General features: G+C 42.4%; 1 protein-coding gene and 1 long non-coding RNA gene across 6 annotated transcripts in view; one reads left to right on the top strand and one right to left on the bottom strand.

Moving 5' to 3' along the window:
* The first annotated feature begins 1,818 nt into the window (after positions 1–1,818).
* On the top strand, positions 1,819–15,744 carry LOC132239386 (uncharacterized). Of its 2 annotated transcripts, XR_009454037.1 has the most exons (5): positions 1,819–1,927; positions 4,887–4,976; positions 10,294–10,398; positions 13,149–13,242; positions 15,613–15,744. It is a non-coding gene; the product is annotated as an uncharacterized LOC132239386 (long non-coding RNA). The 2 variants fall into 2 exon arrangements; XR_009454036.1 differs by lacking the exon at positions 1,819–1,927 and having other exon boundaries at positions 4,874–4,976.
* GPCPD1 (glycerophosphocholine phosphodiesterase 1) overlaps positions 11,586–17,729 on the bottom strand; it is a 64,595-nt gene continuing 58,451 nt past the window's right edge. For 2 of the 4 annotated variants that reach the window (XM_059705605.1, XM_059705606.1), the window contains one exon: positions 11,586–15,140. In XM_059705605.1, coding sequence (XP_059561588.1) covers positions 14,951–15,140 — 190 coding nt within the window. In that variant the 3' untranslated portion in view covers positions 11,586–14,950. The remainder of the gene's footprint in view (positions 15,141–17,729) is intronic. The other 2 variants (XM_059705607.1, XR_009454034.1) reach the window with 2 other exon arrangements.

Raw genomic sequence — 17,729 nt, 5'->3', positions numbered from 1 at the left:
CTTTAGAAGTTAGTTGTTCAATCCACATGAATGAACGAATTGAATATTAAATATAGATACCAATAGCGGGGAGTCTCTTTCCTGACCACCACCCGGTGCTGACCCACTGAGGGTGCTCCTGCCAGTCTCAGGCCTCTGCTCACACAGCACCAGGCTGGGAGAGCCACCTTCTCCCCCAACACTCCCCCCAGCTCCCTCCCCCAACACTCCCCCCAGGTCCCTCCCCACCCCCAATCCAGGTCCTTCCTACCTGCCCCAATGTGTCTTCCTCAGATGGTCCTAGTGCTGGCCACGAGGAAAGAGCCAGGAGCCTCCCTCAGCCTCACCTGCTTCCCAATTTAAACTGCTGAAACCCTGGTTTCCTGTGATCACGGTTGCTGCAAGGTCCAGAGACCTTCCCTTTCATTTTCTGACTTCCCAAGGCCTGGCCACTCACCTGGGGGTTCTCTGCTCTGCACATCTGGGCTGTCAGCCTTCGGTTGTGTTACTCTCTGAATGTCAGTTCTTTCTTTCTGGTGCAAAGTTGGGACGTGTGACTGACTTCACTTTTGACAAACAGGGGAGGGACAGGGGAAGCGAGAAGCAGGAGCTGGAAGGGGGAAGGACAGTAACTGGATGAGTCCCTCTGAGAGTGGGAGTTGGGCTGGGACAGGTTTGAGAGGCAATTCCCAGAATCAAGTAACCACGGGAGGGGCAGTGATGTCATAAGGGCCCCATTGTGACACCCACCCACACATCAGGAGGGAGCGAGGATTGGCCAGGAGGACTCAGAAGGGTATACAAGGCCCGTCGCCCAGCGATCTACTAGACATCCTGCTCTGGGTAGAACTCATCAGGGTCAGCTAACAGCTGCAGGATGCGGCAGACGCATGTTCCTCAAATGACCACCAGATGGCAGCACGTGCGCACAGTATTTAAAGCTCCTTCACCAGGAGCGAAGGTTGCCCTTAAATTGTCTTCCAGTAACGCCCCAACATCATGGGAAATCCTACACTTAAGGGCTCATGATGAAGTATGTTTTTATGAGAATGTTTTGCAAACACATCTTGAAGTAGATTCATGGACTCAAAAGATGACAACAACCGAGTAGTTCGAAATCTTCCTTTTGGTATTGTACCTGAAACCAGAAATCATGATTCTTTTTTAAAAAATTTAATATATTTTAAAAAATATTTAATTGATTTCAGAGAGGTATAGAAACATCAATGATAAGAGAGAATCATTGATCGGCTGTCTCTTGCACGCCCTCCACTGGGGATCGAGCCCGCAACCTGGGCATGTGCCCTAACTGGGAATCGAACCGTGACCTCCTGGTTCATAGGTCAATGCTCTACTGAGTTTCTATAGCCCCTTTCTTTGCACGCTTTGGAAGCTCTTCACATGCCCAGATTTCATGCTCTGTTTTTTGTTTTGTTTTTCCTCTTAATGTGTCTGCTTCAGAGCCACATAGGCAGAAACAGAGGGACAGGGGGAGACAGGACATTCTGGAGGACAGGAGGCAGATCTGAAATGTTACAGTGAGTGCCTGGCTCTGGTCTAAGTGCTGGGGTTAAGCTCTGTCCTGGGGAGAAGGGTAGTAGAAGTGAATTGTGTCTGCCCGCCCAATCTATATTTTAAAGCCCTAACCCCCAACATGACATATTAGGAGGTGGAACCTTTGGGTAATTAAGTTTAGATAAGGTCATGAGGGTGAGCCTTGCAATGGGACTAGTCTAGTGCCCTTAGAAGAAGAAGTACACAGTAAGATCGCTCTCCTTCTGCGTGCATGCAATGAGGAAAGGCCACGTGGGACACAGCAAGGAGATCCTGTGCAAGCCAGGAAGAACCTTCACCAGGAACCGATCAGGTGGCACCCTGCTCCCAGGCTTTCCAGCCTCCAGCTCGGTGAGAAATCCGTCCCTGTCGTTTCAGCCAGCAGGTTGGCGGTGTTCCATACAGCAGCACAAGCAGAATAAGACAAAGGGCACGGAAATCAAAAGCACAAAGCACTGTGCTAAGAGCTACAGGTGGCGCGCTGATGCCAGTGGGTTCTAGATAAACCCTGCTCTTGTGCAGGCTGCCCGGTGCCCTGGGGCCCGGAAGTAGCTGGCCTGGAGGTAGTTGGCCTGGAAGGGCAGGCCACATGGTTCATGGAAGGCTGCCCAGGAACTGGCAGGGATGGGCAGAGGGGGGAGCTTTGCGTGTGGGGCTTTGCTCATTCTTGGCACCATCTGGTTTGATTTCATCGGCACAGATGCAATCTGGCTTGACAAAGCGGTTGGTTTGGCTTAAGGTGACTTGTCTGAGTGATAGTAGGGTGACAATAACTCAATGCTGTTATTCAGGGAGCCCCCTGCTCTTCCCAGGGCATGCAGGCCCCAGGTGTGACCTGGCACCAGGTAGGCAGTGGCTGGAGTCTGAGCAGCATTGGCCTCTATGGCAGGGCATCATGAGGGGTCCTCCGGAGCGTCCCAAGTCTCAGCCTTAAGCACTTCCCGCCCGCAGGTCATACAACAACGATCTCTAACAACCAAGCAAGCACCCATCTAGTGCTAGGCTAGGTGCTGTGTACATTTCTATAGCCCGCACCATGCTCTGCCAGTTTGGGACTCATACCCATTTGCCAGACAAGGAGACTGAGGCTCAGACAGATAGAGTCACACAGGTGGAGACAGGATTCCAATGTATTTGACGTTTTTGATGTTAACCCTCATGAGCAGGTAACCACATCCTCACTGCTGAGGCTCTAGTGCCCCGCACAGCACCATCAATGACTTGGTCAAACTCAGGGTATCCTGTGGATGTCACTGGATTATGTAAAGTCATGAGCAGTCCCTGCACCCCAATAGTACCCCACAGGGAAACTGAGGACTCAGCAATAGACGCTACAGTGTTGAGCCCTGCCCATACTGGACCTACTCCATCCAGGACACACGGCAGGACCACAGCAGAAGGCTTGCTGCTTCCACTTTATTTATTTTTGCTTCCACATTTTTAACATCACAAGCTGCCGGCTTCCTTATTTCCGAGTGCCTCCCAATTTAAAAATAATTGCAAGAGGTACAAACATTTTGGAGACTTCTCCTAAACTCAAACCTTATCAATGTGCCAATAAAAGTGCTGGATCAAAAAAAAAAAAGTGCTGGATCCTGCCCTACCTGGTTTAGCTCAGTGGATAGAGTATTGGCCTGCGGACTGAAGGGTCCCAGGTTCGATTCCAGGCAAGGGCACATGCCCGGGTTGTGGGCTCAATCCCCAGTGGGGGATGTGCAGGAGGCAGCCAATCAATGATTCTCTCTCATCATTGATGTTTCTATCTCTCTCCCTTTCCCTTCCTCTCTGAAATCAATAAAAATATATATATATTTTTAAAGTGCTGGATCCAGCTCCAAACAGTTTTGTGACCCAAGAGATGCCTTTGGAGAGGAAGAGGGTGCTGGTTCTTGGAGTTCACCCTCCTCCACTGGGATTTTGAAAATCTCAGACAATTATACCCAGCTCCCAATGGGACTTTCCTGTTGGGTGTCCCTCACCACTTACAGACAGGCCCGGAGGGGGATCACTCTATCGCTCCCATCAGCGCGCGGCAGGTCATCCACCCAGTTGCCCGAGCCAGAGACCTAGAGTCCCAACCAGCATGTCCCGTTCCCTGATCCCTCACACCATGTGCCACATCCACCTGCAGAAACCCTGCCCCCTCACTACTGCCAGGCTGGTGTTGAGGGCGCCATTCCTTCTGAGTGTCCAGCGGCCTCTTCTCTGGACAGTGGGAGAACAGTGCCTACCTTGCTGGGTGGCCGTGAGGAGCAAAACAAACACGAAGCAGCAACTTCCTCTTTCCTCGATTAAATATCCCCCATTCAGTAAACACTGGATGTGTGTGTTATTTCCAGATCGGCGAGAGCTGATTATTTTGTGCGCACTCACTGACTGAAGGTCCCAGGTGCTGAAGTAGACGCCTATATGGGAACTGTGGAGGGAGACACAGAGGAGGAAGCCAGCGGCCCATTCAATCCAAGGGAATTGGGAAAGTTTGGGGAGGAGAGATGGGGAACGAATAGGTCAAAGCCATTAAGCAGTCAACAGACTGAGCTTGCACAGGAGAGCCCATTTGATGCAGCCCACACCTCCTCCAGCGAAGGAATCAGAACCTGACTTGCCAGCCCCATCTGTTTGCTGCTTCTGCCTTCGCTGCCTCCTCCGTTTGACCTCCTGCAGGTCCAAGTAGGAGAGTAAACCTACTGCCTGGAGTCCCTGGGGGGTCCAGATCTGCTGTTTGACATTTCTGCTGACTCACAGTGGCTTGCTTGTATGTTTGGCGACCTTTTACATGGACTAACCCTTGGCTTACCTTCAAGGACTTCCCAGGGGCCTGGTGAGAGTGACTCCTTCCACGTGAAACCTGCATTCGATTCCGCAAGGTGCCCCAGGCTACCAACCAGGAAGCACTTGAAAATTATTTCTCTGTCGGGGGTGTCTTTTTTGTTTTCTTTTTTTTGATCGTATGATAGTGTAAATGCAAACCTGGAACCTGTGTGAGGTTAGGCCCATGATGTGAAATTTTAGGGGAGACTTTTCAACCCCTTAACTCTGAACAGAAGCCCAAGACAGATAAGTGACTTGCGGGTAGTGGTTTCTTTGTTTTTTTGATCACCCTTTCACTCAAACTGCAACCTTTTGGCTGTAGGGACTGCTCCATTCTCCTACCTTGTACAGGCCAAAGACAGTGAGTATCTCCTCTCCCTCCACATGGCTTTTGAAACCCAGTCTCTAGTTTTCTAGAATAGCAGACTCTACAGGGCAGCTGTGGCCTCAATTTTGGTTTTCTTTTGTGGATTTTTCTTGCTTCCTTGAGAGTTTGTCTATTATTTTAAATGTGTTTGTTTTGTGGGGGGAAATTGTTGCAGGGTATTTCATCTGCCATATTGCTGAAAGTGGGTTTCCATGAGAAATGAACAAAACCAAACCTTGATTTTGGACTTCCAGGCTCCAGAACAGTGAGTAAATAAATTTGTTGTTCATACCACCCAGTGGTGTTTTGTTATAACCCTGACAAATACAGTGCCTGTCAGTCAGCTTCAATGATTATTAATGTTCTGCCCGCTTCCTATTACCCCATCCCCAACATTCACTTTTTAATTTTTTGCTGAATTATTTTAAAGCAAATCCATAGCATCACTTTACTGGTAATTACATCGTTACTATTTCTAACAGGCAAGAACTTTTTGAACACAGCCACAGACTCCATGTGGCTTTTGACTAAAAATCCCATTTCTCGGGACTGATTGTGGGTACCCTTCACACGTGCTCCACTGGCCTTTGGGGAGGGAAGGGCACCTGTGGTGGGGCTTGTTGGCAAGGTCCCGCCCCCCTTCACCTCATAGCAGGCCAGGCTTCTGCTGCGCCCAGCACCTTGCTATCCACTCACCAGTCCGCAGCTATCTACTAAAGCCCCCACTTCCACCAAGTCCCTTGGACTGGATGGAGATGTGCAATCTGCCCACCTCTATTTCCCTAAGAGTTTATTATTAGTTTTTAATCCTCACCTGAGAATATTTTTCCATTGACTTTTAGAGAGAGTGGAAGAGAGAGGCAACGACAGAGAGAAATATCAGTGAGAGAGAGATACATCGATTGGTTGCCTCCTGTATGAGCCCCGACCAGGACCTGGGCTGGGGAGAAGCCTGCAACCGAGGTACATGCCCTTGACCAGAATCAAACCTGGGACCCGTTAGTCCCCAGGTCAACGCTCTATCCACTGAGCCAAACCAGCTAGGGAAAGAGTTATTCTATAACTGGAAGGTTGTACCTCTTAATCCCCTTCACCTATTTCATCTGCTGAAAGTAAGTTAATGGATTGGAAGACTCAATCTAAGTACTTCATGTATGCTATAACCAAGGCATTCCTAGGGGCTACCCACAGGGCCAGAGTGGTGACCTCAGATCCAGGCTCCATGGTTGAGGACACACAGGGCCTTGGTCTCTTCAATATGCAACTCCCAAGTAAGTTTCTGACAGTTTAAGAACTAGAACCAGCCACAGGGGGAAAAAAAGGCCATTGGTTGTCACCCATTGGCTAACCCAAGGTAGATGATGCCGTCTCCTCTCCAATTATCAGCCACCTGGAGGGGTAACAAAGATCCCCAGTGCCAGGGAGAGATGGGAAGACAAGGAAGATAGCCAGAGGATGTGAGGGGTTTCATGTCATGAGGGAGGAAGAGGTGTGAGATGTTGGGGAGACAGTTACGTGCTACAAGTGTCAGGAAGCAGGCTCTGAGGTGGAAGTGGAGTCAAATCCCTGTTTGGTCAGCTGGTTTCTTCACTGTCTTTGGGGCTGGGTTCTGAAATAAATTTCCTGTGTGAGTGTTGGATCTGCTCACTTACTGGATCAAACAGCATGAACATGCCATCATGGGCACTCAAAAGACAAGGCAAGTGTGTGGGTATCCAGCCTTGAGACAAGCCTCTATGACAGCGGTTCTCAACCTGTGGGTCGAGACCCCTTTGGCGGTCGAACGACCTTTTCACAGGGGCCGCCTAAGACCATCCTGCATATCAGATCTTTACATTACGATTCATAACAGTAGCAACATTACAGTTATGAAGTAGCAACGAAAATAATTTTATGGTTGGGTCACAACATGAGGAACTGTTGAGAACCACTGCTCTATGACATGCCATCAAAGCAAGGTATCACTGTCCTTTACATCCTGGACTCAGACACATAGGTAACAAGGCAATAACTGTCAGGTCAGTAAGAGACAGTTACTTTGGGGATTCAGGGGGGAAGAAAGGGCACCACCCTGTAGGCTGGGGTAGTCACAAAAGGCTTCAGGTCATCGAGCTGGTCTTGTAGAAAGGAGAAGTATAATAATAGAAAACATGATAAAACCAAGACTGGGCTCCTATCAATAAATGTTTTTTGTTTGATACTAAATACATGTGTAAGGAATATGCAAGCTGCTGAGCTGTGAGCATAGTATATAAAAATTATACTTGAAAACTTATGCTTGTAGATGCACACACTTGTAAGGGTCCATATTCTATCAGTCAAGTTTTCCTGAGTGTAAGCAACAGAACTGCCTCTAAGGAATTTACCAGAAGAATGTGGGAGATCTCACAGAACTGAAAGGAAGGCCACAAAGAGCAAGGTCAGAAAGAGCAAGGATCAGGAAGATCCGATGGGCTTCACCGCAGAACCCACTGAAGTTGCCCCGCAATGTGAACACCGAGTCTAAACTGTTCTATCCTCTGGTTGCTCTGATTAATATACAATGATCCATGAGCAAGTCCAGAGTCCAGTTGGTTTGGCTTTGTTCGTGTGCCCCCAACTATTGGCTGGGGGAAATGAGTATATTTTATTTTTCATTCCCCAAAGATTATACCCAGCAGGGGAGAGAGAAGTCCCAAAAAGGCAATGCCACTCCCAAAAGTAGGAGGTGGACTGCTGGGCAGCTCAAGAACCACAAATCTCCACTACACACACCACATTAATTCTCGTTTCCTCTGGGGAGAAGGAACCTAGAACACAGTCCTCTGGGCTAGTGGGATTTTTAACACCGTGCAATGATTTGGTAAGTTTATGCTAAAAAATAAATCTTTGTTCCAAACACACAGGAAAAATGAGCAGGCTACAAAAAGAGAGGCTAGATATATACATATATACAACCACACACACACACACACACACACACACACACTTTCCTTAAACCAGAAATCAAAATGTTGCCACCAGGTGACTCTGGTTTGGGGTGCAATATCCCCAGTGTCCTTATGGGCATTTATTACCAGTTGTAACCATATACCTGGATTTATATTGAGGTCTTGAAGCTCATAAGGGAAGCAACCACAAGACCATCAGAGAGGTTGGAAGAGTGAAGGAAAGAAAACCATAATCTTACAGAATACATGAGGAAACTCAATGTTAAGATAGCCAATAAAATCAACAAAAGCAGAACAGGAATTCATTCCAGAATAGCCTGAAAGGGTCAAATAAATTATGTTGAGAATATTTAGAGATAAATGAAAGTTATACTTTCATTAAGAAAGAACTATAAATTATTTAATAAAAATGAATTAAATAAAACCAAATGCACACAATCAATTAGAAATCATGGAAACAAAAATATAGTTTAATATTTAAAATGCAATGAACAAAGTAAGGTAGATATAGTAAAGAGTGAATGAGTGAAACGGAAGACAATACTGAAAAAATCACCCAAAATGCAACACATACTCCCCTCCACTTACATGACTAATAGACACTTCAAATATTTTTAGCCAAGGCACCCCATCTTCAAATCACATCTTTATTAGGATAAGCAAAACAAGTCAAAACATAGCCATTCCGGTTGAAGTAGAAGTGGCAGGACTGACCTGTGTTATTAAATGAGCATTAGGGTATAACTTGGTAATTCCATTGTTCTCTTGGAAATTGCTACAGTGATGCATTTTTAAAAATCATATATTAGCCCGATTAAATAATGATCATGTTGAAGACAGAAGCTGCTTTATCCTCCCATTCAAGCCCTCAAAAAGTATTTTACCTTGGTTATGGTTTAATGAATTACAATGTAAGAAAATTCAGTTCACTCACACTAGCTAGCAACTAAAAAATAAGGTTTATGTTTAAATTGTGAGGGCCCTCTAAGGCCGACTCTATTGTTCCATTGTCACAGAACTGGAACTGTATTTAACCATGAGTTAGATTCAACTCAAGAAGCAAGAAAAGGTGCAAAAGAATCCAGGTTATGTAGAAATCTAAAAACTAAATTTAAGAGCAGTAATTAATGAAATAGTAAAAAAAATTTGCTCAATACCAGAACCTAGTATATATATAATAAAAGAGTAATATGATAATTAGACCAGACAGCTGAACGATCTTCCAGATGTCCTTGTGGACGACCTTTTGGACGAGGTTGGGACTGTGAGGGCCGAGCCCTCTGCATGAATTTCGTGCATCGGGCCTCTAGTGTGTGTATTTGGCAATCTAATCAAGAATGCAGCCCCTCACCCAAAGAAAATATTAACAAAAAAGTGGTCACACTTAGGGAAGATTTTATGCACACACACTTTCTCTCACTAAATACAACACATAGCTTTATATATGTGTTTGTGGGTTTTTTTTTGTTTTTTTTTTTAAGTCTAGGAAAGCTGGATGATTTTCCCAAGGAAATATAAATTCAATGAAAAAGTAGGGAACATGAACAGACTATAACTAAGGAAGAAATTTTAAGTGTAGTAAAAACTACTTAAAAATATGCATATCGTTTTACAGGAGAGTTTATCAAATCTTCAATGAACAGATGATTCTCATGTTATATAAACTATACCACTAGATAGAAAAAAATAGCTACTTATTTTATAAGGCTATCAAAAGGGTCTCTAAAACTACATATAGCATAGAAAACTAGTTCATCTCATTTATGAGTATAGATAATAAATCCGAAACAAATTAGCACATCAGTTAGTCATTCATAAATAGGTTTTATATAAATTATTAAAGGGGTAATTTAATATAGAAAATGTTAGCTTCAGTCACTCCATTAAAATTAATAGATAAATGAAAAACTATGATTGTTTTCTAAATCTTTGAAAACTCATTGGATAAATTCAAAACCTATCCCTTGAGAGTAGGGGAGGAGGGGGGAGAGAACCAAGAAAAGGAAATTTCCGTAACTTAATAAAGGCGATTTAGAAGAACCTTCAGCAGCCATCACACTTATTTCCCAAGACACTCAGGAAAGAAACAATTAGCTAATGAATAAGACATTATTAAAAATCAGAAAAATGCATTTTCAGAGAAAATGACTAGCTGCCTAGAAAATCCCAGACTTAAATAACAAACTATTTTGACTAACTGAATTCAACAAAGTTGCTAGAGTAAACTAAACAAAAATTAACTACGCTTTATTGGTGAAGAATGTACCTAAGGAAATATAATAGGAATTTTTTTTTAAAAAGCCAATTCATAGAAGCATTTTTTCTTCAATAAAGGAATAAACTTTAAGTACACAATACCTAAATGAAAAAAACATCTCACTTTACTGAAGGACATAAAAATTCTGAATAAATGGAGACACATATTCTGTTCTGGATAGAAAAACTTCTTATTTTTAAAAGTGTTAATCCTTCCCATACATTAATCTAGAAAATCAATCTAATACTGATCAAAATCCCAAGGGAACTTTTCTGGCCCTTGATGAGTCTTATATTAAACAAACAAAATGGGTGGAAGGCAATTTTTTGAATCAAAAGAACAAATGGGCAATTGACCTACCACATATCATAATATAACACTGCATTAATCTCAAGTTTTCAGGAAGAGAAAAATCGTGGGAGACTCGTCAGCACCACTTCCTGAGACGTAGAACACTGGAGATGGGGTGGAAGCAGAGACGGAGGAAGAGCTTAGCCGAGGTACAGTAAATGTGACGCCCATTAAGCCTCTAAGTGGAGACGGACAGACGGCTGCATGTGTGAACCTGGAGCTTGGGAGAGGTCTGGGCTAGAGATACTCTTGAAATCATGGGATGCCACAGAACTTTTACTAGGCTTTTAGTTTTCTTCCTGTGAAATTATATAGTTTGGCTTTGCAAGTAAGTTTCAATTCACCCATTCCACCCACGCTTCAGTTTGGATCAGTTTAGTAAAGGATTAGATAATTTAACCTCTTTTCTTTTATTATTGCTGTACTATACTTTCTTCACTATTTTAAAATACTTTTTAATGTCATTTCCTCTTAAAATCATTAGGATGCAAAGCCTCTGGCACTCAAATGTCCTCTCCATTGTTGCAATGGCGTCTTCATCTTCCCTGAATACACCATGAACACTTCCTTGGCCTCTGAGGTCACAAAGGCTATAACCCAAATTGGCTTTGCAGCAATTCTGACCTCTTCTCCATTCAGTAAGAGCTTGAGGTTCATGAAGTCTGTTCCACCCCAGGATCTCTCCTCACCTCCAACACACTCATATGATCTTAATCGTACTTGCATTTTAAACATTCAAATCTATTTCTCAGACTATATAAACCCACTAAGAGATTCTACTTGAATTTCCACTCATGAATACAAAATTAATACAATATTTCTAATATAATTTGTTTTCTAGACCAGAAGTACATGAACCAAACCTAAAATGCTAGAGTAAATAAGTTATATCCAAATTAAATGAACAGGACTCCACTGTCACTCCAGAGTACCAAACCAGTAATAACGTGATCGACAACATACAGGTAAGTTGTGAAGAGAAAGCGCCAAGATAAGAGGGCAATGATGGCCCATCAGCACTCATAAGACAGCCACCCCACTGGGCACTTGAGTCCTATCCAAGGCAGCACTTTCCAGAAAGGGCAACCAGGCAACTGGAAAGGAAACCATACCTTATCCCCATAATTGTCCTCACTCAGCATGAGGTAGAAAACTGGTTTTCAGTAAAGCAAATATGTGAGCTCAACCAACCAGGGCAGAATAAGAACTCCATGTGTCAACATGCAAATACACATGAACACACATGCACATGTGAGCACACACTCAACAATATGGCCAAGCATGCCATATAAAATTGAATGTATACTGTGAAGCGATCTGAATTAAGAAACTAGGGTTGTTGCCACCGCCATTTATTTATCTAGTTCATAACTAAGTATAGAACACTACAGTAGTGCTGGAAATGCAAAGAAATCCCTGCCCTTAAGGGGCTTACAATCTTATCAGGAAAATAACAGGCACATAAGAAGTTGGACTTTAGAAAGCATATGCTAACAAAGGCCACAAGAACTCAGAAGGCAGCATAGTTTACGAAGACAGCGTAGTCCCATAACCCAGTTCCAGTCCCAACATGGTCAGTTAACTTCTCTGGGTTTGTTACCTCAGCTGCAAAATGAAGTAGTGAGCTTGAGGCTGCCTGCATTTGTTTGCATCATGATTCTGATTAAAAGCTGAGGAAAGTTCTATGGAGTAGGTGGCACCTGAGCTGGACACAGGAGGAAGACAGAAGGCATTTCCAACAAGGACAGGGGGCTGAGGTAGGCGTACACATGGGATGTGGAGGGGAAGACAGGCGTCATAAGGAAGAAGGGAGTGAGGTAAAGGGTGGCCATGGCAGCCCCCAGGCACTACTGACACAGAATGAGCTGTATTCCTCACACTTACATCCATCGGTTACAGTACATAATTCCAGAGAATAGGAAATACCAAAGAATGGTGGCACTTTATCAGACATTGCACTCAATTTCCAGAAACCATAAAATAATTCAACATTATACCTCTATGACATCAATAAACCATTCCAATTGTTAAAATGTAAGTCAATTCCAAGTTTACATTCTTAGTGAACATAACTAAATCTCTTAATTCAAGAGGACATTTGCTATGAATTATATTATCTCAATAATTCCAACATTTGTTTTCTATGTTCCACTTACTGTGGAAATAAAAATGAGTAAGATAAGCTCCTGCCCTGGAAGAGTCCGCATCCTGGTAGGTGAGGCAAACATCAACTGCGCCTACCCACAATGTCCTGTGATGCACATGACCCAGGTACAACCACACGGCTCGAGTCCAGGAGACAGATTCATCCCTTCTGAAGGAGCTTCGCAAAGGCTCAGGGCAGAGAGGTCGATGGCTCAAGGAGAAATGAATCTGGCAAGGAGAAGGTGTTTGTGGGCAGCAGAGGGCACAAGGCTTCCGACAGGGAGCATGATGTGGCCAGGGCCTAGCACAGATACAGTGTGTGGCTGGAGCAGAGTGCACAGGGCAAAGCAAGTGATAAAGCCTGGACTTAGTCCTAGAATAAAGGGGAGACACTGCTTGCTATGCTTTAATCATCTACAGGAAAGTGAGCAGTGAGGCTATGAGCTCTTCTCAGCATATTATACTGTTCAGCCCTAGCTGGTTTGGCTCATCAGCCTGCAGGCTGAAGGGTCCTGGATTCGATTCCAGTCAAGGGCACATGCGAGGGTTGCGGGCTTAATTCCCAGTAGGGGGAGTGCAGGAGGCAGCTGAAAAATGATTTTTCTCTCATCATTGATGTTTCTCTCTCTCCCTCTCCCTTCCTCTCTGAAATCAATAAAAATATGTATTTTTTAAAAATTACACTGTTCAGGAAACCCCCTAACCCACATCGCCTCTCCTCCTTCCCCCATTTTTCCCTTTTATGATCTGCAAGTTTTCAAAGTGGAGCTGGAACGTGAAAGGCACAGGGGAGGAGCCAATGAACAGGACTAGAAATGCACACATTCGGCTAATCAAGTTACCACAAAGTGACGGTAATTGTATTGTACAAGTCTGCAGGTGAGGAAAACAACAAAAAAAAATTTTTTAAGGAGTTTTCTAAAGGCACCTAATACACACCAAAATGTTGGAGAATCTCACTCAATGTGGGGGAAAAATACTTAGAGCCCTGGCAGAAGACTCCATTTTCTGAAACTATTTTCCATTAAATATCAGTGTTACAAACACAATACCATACAATTTCAAAGCCCATCTTCACACAATTAAGATCTGACCAAAATTGCATTGCTTGGCTTAAAAAATAAAAAGATACAATGTGTAATTCAAGTCTTAGGTCTGCAGCTACTACCAAAATATGTCAATACATGAATAAACTGTCTAGTGAAGAACATGCAGTAAAAGGTAGATGGAAATAAGACATCTCTTTAGGGTAGACTCTAAATTCCAATTTCTCATAATATTATAGAACCAATTCTACAAAAGTAACACCTTCTTGCAATTTCAATTTATATTGAAGAAAATAATTCTGTGCGTTTTATTTAACATTCATTCTTAAATTACAGTTATGCCAAAAACAATCAGCTTCTAATGAAAGAATCCTTAGCATAACTCTCAAAACATGCCTATACATTTAGTCGGATCTTCTACATTTCTAAATAAATTACATGCATGATATACATTAATCAATAAAGAATACCAATATGAGAATTCAGGACATTTATTGTTTTGCAAGGAGATTTAACTACTGTACAACACACACAGCACACACACACACACAAAACAAACCCATAAAGCAACGGTGTGTAGTAGGTAGTGAGAGAGACCTAAAATAAGCATATTTTAAATGCCTGCAAACAGGCCCTTTTTTTAGGCAACAAAGTATTTATTTTCAGTCCTTGACACCTTCTCACACTTACCTAGCACCACAGATGCAAGGACTTACGGTAAACGTGTACAATCTCATGCTTAAAACCTAAAGCATGCATTAAGTAGAATTTACACATAATGATCTACTCTACTAAGTATGCAATACATACTTCTTCTAACATTTTATACATTAAATTACCCTGCAGCATTTAAAAAATTTTAACATTTATGCAAAACAATTTGTGAAACAAGTTTTCAAGGATCACCTCTAGGCTGTTTACACAGGCATTGGTTTGGTTAAATGGAAAAACGGCAGCAGCCTCAAGGTTCATACTGAATGAAAATGGTAGATGTGCATGTCAGTCCATGTAAAAAATACATATATACACAGATGGCACAAAGATTTGTGCAGTTGGAATCACCAGTGCAAATGCATGCATTTGAGGTACTTATTTTTCCCATGGTCAGGTATAATTATGCATAGTCATGTTCCTCAAGTGCTAAATATTTCAGACCTGATTGAATGAAAAACTGTAAGAAGAGTAAATATGAGATATTTATAGAGTTAATTTCAAAGTGCTATGATTTTAATGGACATTTGTTTAACATTATCCACTTACATATATAGTTTAAAATATTTACCAACCAATACATTTTCTCATTGTAAAGAGGCTGACTGGTAATTATACCTGGCCAAGTGATTTAAATAGCATACTTGAAATTCTAGCAAGAACTGTAGTGAAACAGTAAAATACTTCATTATTGCTTCATTGGACTGAGAAACTAAAAGGCATAGATAAACAATGCTCATGAAAAGTGAATACCCAGAACAGCAGTGCATGCCCCCAGATGGCCTCTGCCCCGTAAAAACTAAGCACTGTCCATGCTATCAATGCCGTTGGCATCCACATGGATACCAGGCTCCTCACACAAAGATGAGGAAGCAAAGTGGCTAACAGTGGGACACAAACAGCTCTTAAGCTCTGGCAATTCTTGCTTCAGGCGTTCCAACTGCTCCACTTGGAATATATTTGGCTGTTCAGGCATCCAATCATATATCCTATGATGAAACAAACACAAAACACATAAAATAGGGTAATTTGTGTTTATTTAAGACCAGTCTGACTTAACCTTTTTACAAGAATTTGTTTACAGAATGCCTAGCACATCCAGATTACAAGAATCTTTTTTTAAAAAAGATGTATAAGCACTAGTTTGACAGGGTGTCCCCAAAAATGTACATACACTTTAACTGATAGCTTAAATTTTAAAATGAAATGTATTTTAATAAACACTGCTTTCTGTAATTATTCAAAATATGTGTATCCATTTTTTGGGACACCCAATACTTAAAAAGTATGTTTCTTCTCCCCTTTCTGATAACCCAGAATAGCAGCATTTCCTTTTGTGCCCTGAGTGCAAAAGAGCTGATTAGAAAGCAACTGAATCAGAAAATGAAATCTGTAGCTTACTGGTCATTCTTCAAGTATCTTCTCTCCAAGTCAATTAATTGGCAATGTCTTATTTTACAGACGGGAAGCTATTTAGAGGCAGAGCTGGAATTAATACCCAACTCTGACTTCAAATCACGAAGACCAAGATGAGAACCTCTCACCCGGTTGAGAACCATGCTAAAGCTGTGCAATATTGGCAGGTAGACCCAGTCACCAGCACAGAAAAGCCCCAGGTGACGGTGGCAGCACTGTCACTGCAGATCAGCAGATAACATGGCCGTGCATGCCTAACTGTGAAAGACAGGAAACTTCTAAGAGTCACCACAAGGCAATCTTTATGATATCACAGTGGGAAAAAATTCATAAACAAGATAAAAATATGCATTGACCTTATTAAATATGTGACTATTATAAAACAAAAGACTATCTGTTCATTAAAGACATATAAGAGAATGAAAAGTGACATCTGGGTCAAGGAATCATCTAACTTGAACAGAATCATCTAACTTGACCTTTCCCCATACCCTCTCCCCTGCTTCCCCCCCGCCCCCCCCCCCAACCCCGGCCCGTTAAAAATAAAGCAAAGGGATTTTAAAAAATTTCAGGAGTATGGGAAAAACCAGAGACACAGTAACTAACTTTTGAGAGCTGGAAAATAGGTGGATCATAAAGTGTAATAAAGTGTTTCAGTTAACAGGACAGAAAAGGCCAAATCACAAGCTAGTAATGGGAAAAATGCAAAGGCCGAGTTAAAAGCAGCACCAAATTTCTCCAGAACTGGGAGTGAAAGGGAAAGGGGCTGAAACAGGGAGGGTGGAGTGAAGACTTCAAGCAGCAGCAAGTTAAATCCCTCCTAACTCCCTGCCCCAAGACTGCCCCTCCCCCACACTAACTGAAGTTATTTCAAGCATTAGACAGGAAATCTCTTGGAATAGGGGACTCGACCAGGTGAGGGTTTGGACATTTTACAAAACCTCCAGCAGGACCAGGGAATTAGAGATAGTACATACATATAATCAATGCTACACAGAGACATGCCCTCTCTTCCCCAGCTCTCTGACCTCACTTGGCTCCAAGAACCCTGGCAGCCAGACCCACATCTATGTAGATATAGATTCTTCTAGGAGCAATCTGATAAGTCAAAAAGTAAATTTCTAAATCTAGTGATATCAGAGGTCTGATCAAACAGGCCACCTAGATCACCCATAGTGAAATCCAAGTTAACACACTCCAGCTTCCAACAAGCTTTGTAGATTCTAATCTCTTAGGAGAAGCAGCCAAAGATTTCCAAACATCTGAGGAAAACTTCTAACAGGTGAGTAAAAGAGAAGAAAATTCCAAAAGAACAAACAAAAACTTCTGCTTTCAGAGAAATAGTACTTTCATAAAATGAAAACAGGATGTTACACATACAGAAAAAAGAGCATTAGGGAATAAAGACAGTCCTTGGAAATGAAAAAAAAAACAACAGCAGATGTGAAAACCTCAATAGAATGGGTAAAAGGTAGGTAAGGTTGCAGAAATCTTTCCAAGTGGAGCAAAAAGACAAAGATTTTTTAAAAAGTCAGAAAAATGGAAGGGACAAAAATCTAAGAAGCAAGTCATGAAACTTTTCACATTTTCAACAGACTAACAGGGCTAACAAGTGCCCGGCACAATGGGTGAAACCAGACCCATAAGACGCATCTCTATGAAGTTTTAGAGCACTGGTGACAAAGACTCTCCAAGCTTCCTGACAGGAAACAAAGAAACCATATGTGCGGGAACAGGAATGAACATGGTTTCTTGATCCTCAACAGCAACACTGGACTTATGAAGGTAACAGAGAACTATTTCTAAAATTCTAAGGAAATGATTTCTAACATGGAGTTTTATGCCTGGCCACAATGCTTGCAGAAACCTTTAATCTCTCTGTGTGCACTGGGTTGCTATGTAAAATGCATATCTAATTGGGTTGGGATCAAAAAGGTTTGAAAGTCACTGCCCTAGAGAAACTTTACAAATATATTCTAGACCTGGTCAACAATATTTACAGCAAATGCTGTAATAGCAAAAACTTGGCAACCACCAAAATGTTCTCAAATAGAATAAACTGTAATAGACACATAGAACCATAAATGTTCTACAGCCATGAAGAAGGGCAGATTATAGCTGCATGCAACAAAATACAAATAAAGATTAAAGCCATGCAAAAC

This window comes from Myotis daubentonii, chromosome 8, assembly GCF_963259705.1.
Source record: "Myotis daubentonii chromosome 8, mMyoDau2.1, whole genome shotgun sequence".
Taxonomy (NCBI): Eukaryota; Metazoa; Chordata; class Mammalia; order Chiroptera; family Vespertilionidae; genus Myotis; species Myotis daubentonii.
Note: the sequence above shows the minus strand (reverse complement) of the source record. Positions and strands in the feature narration are given on the sequence as shown.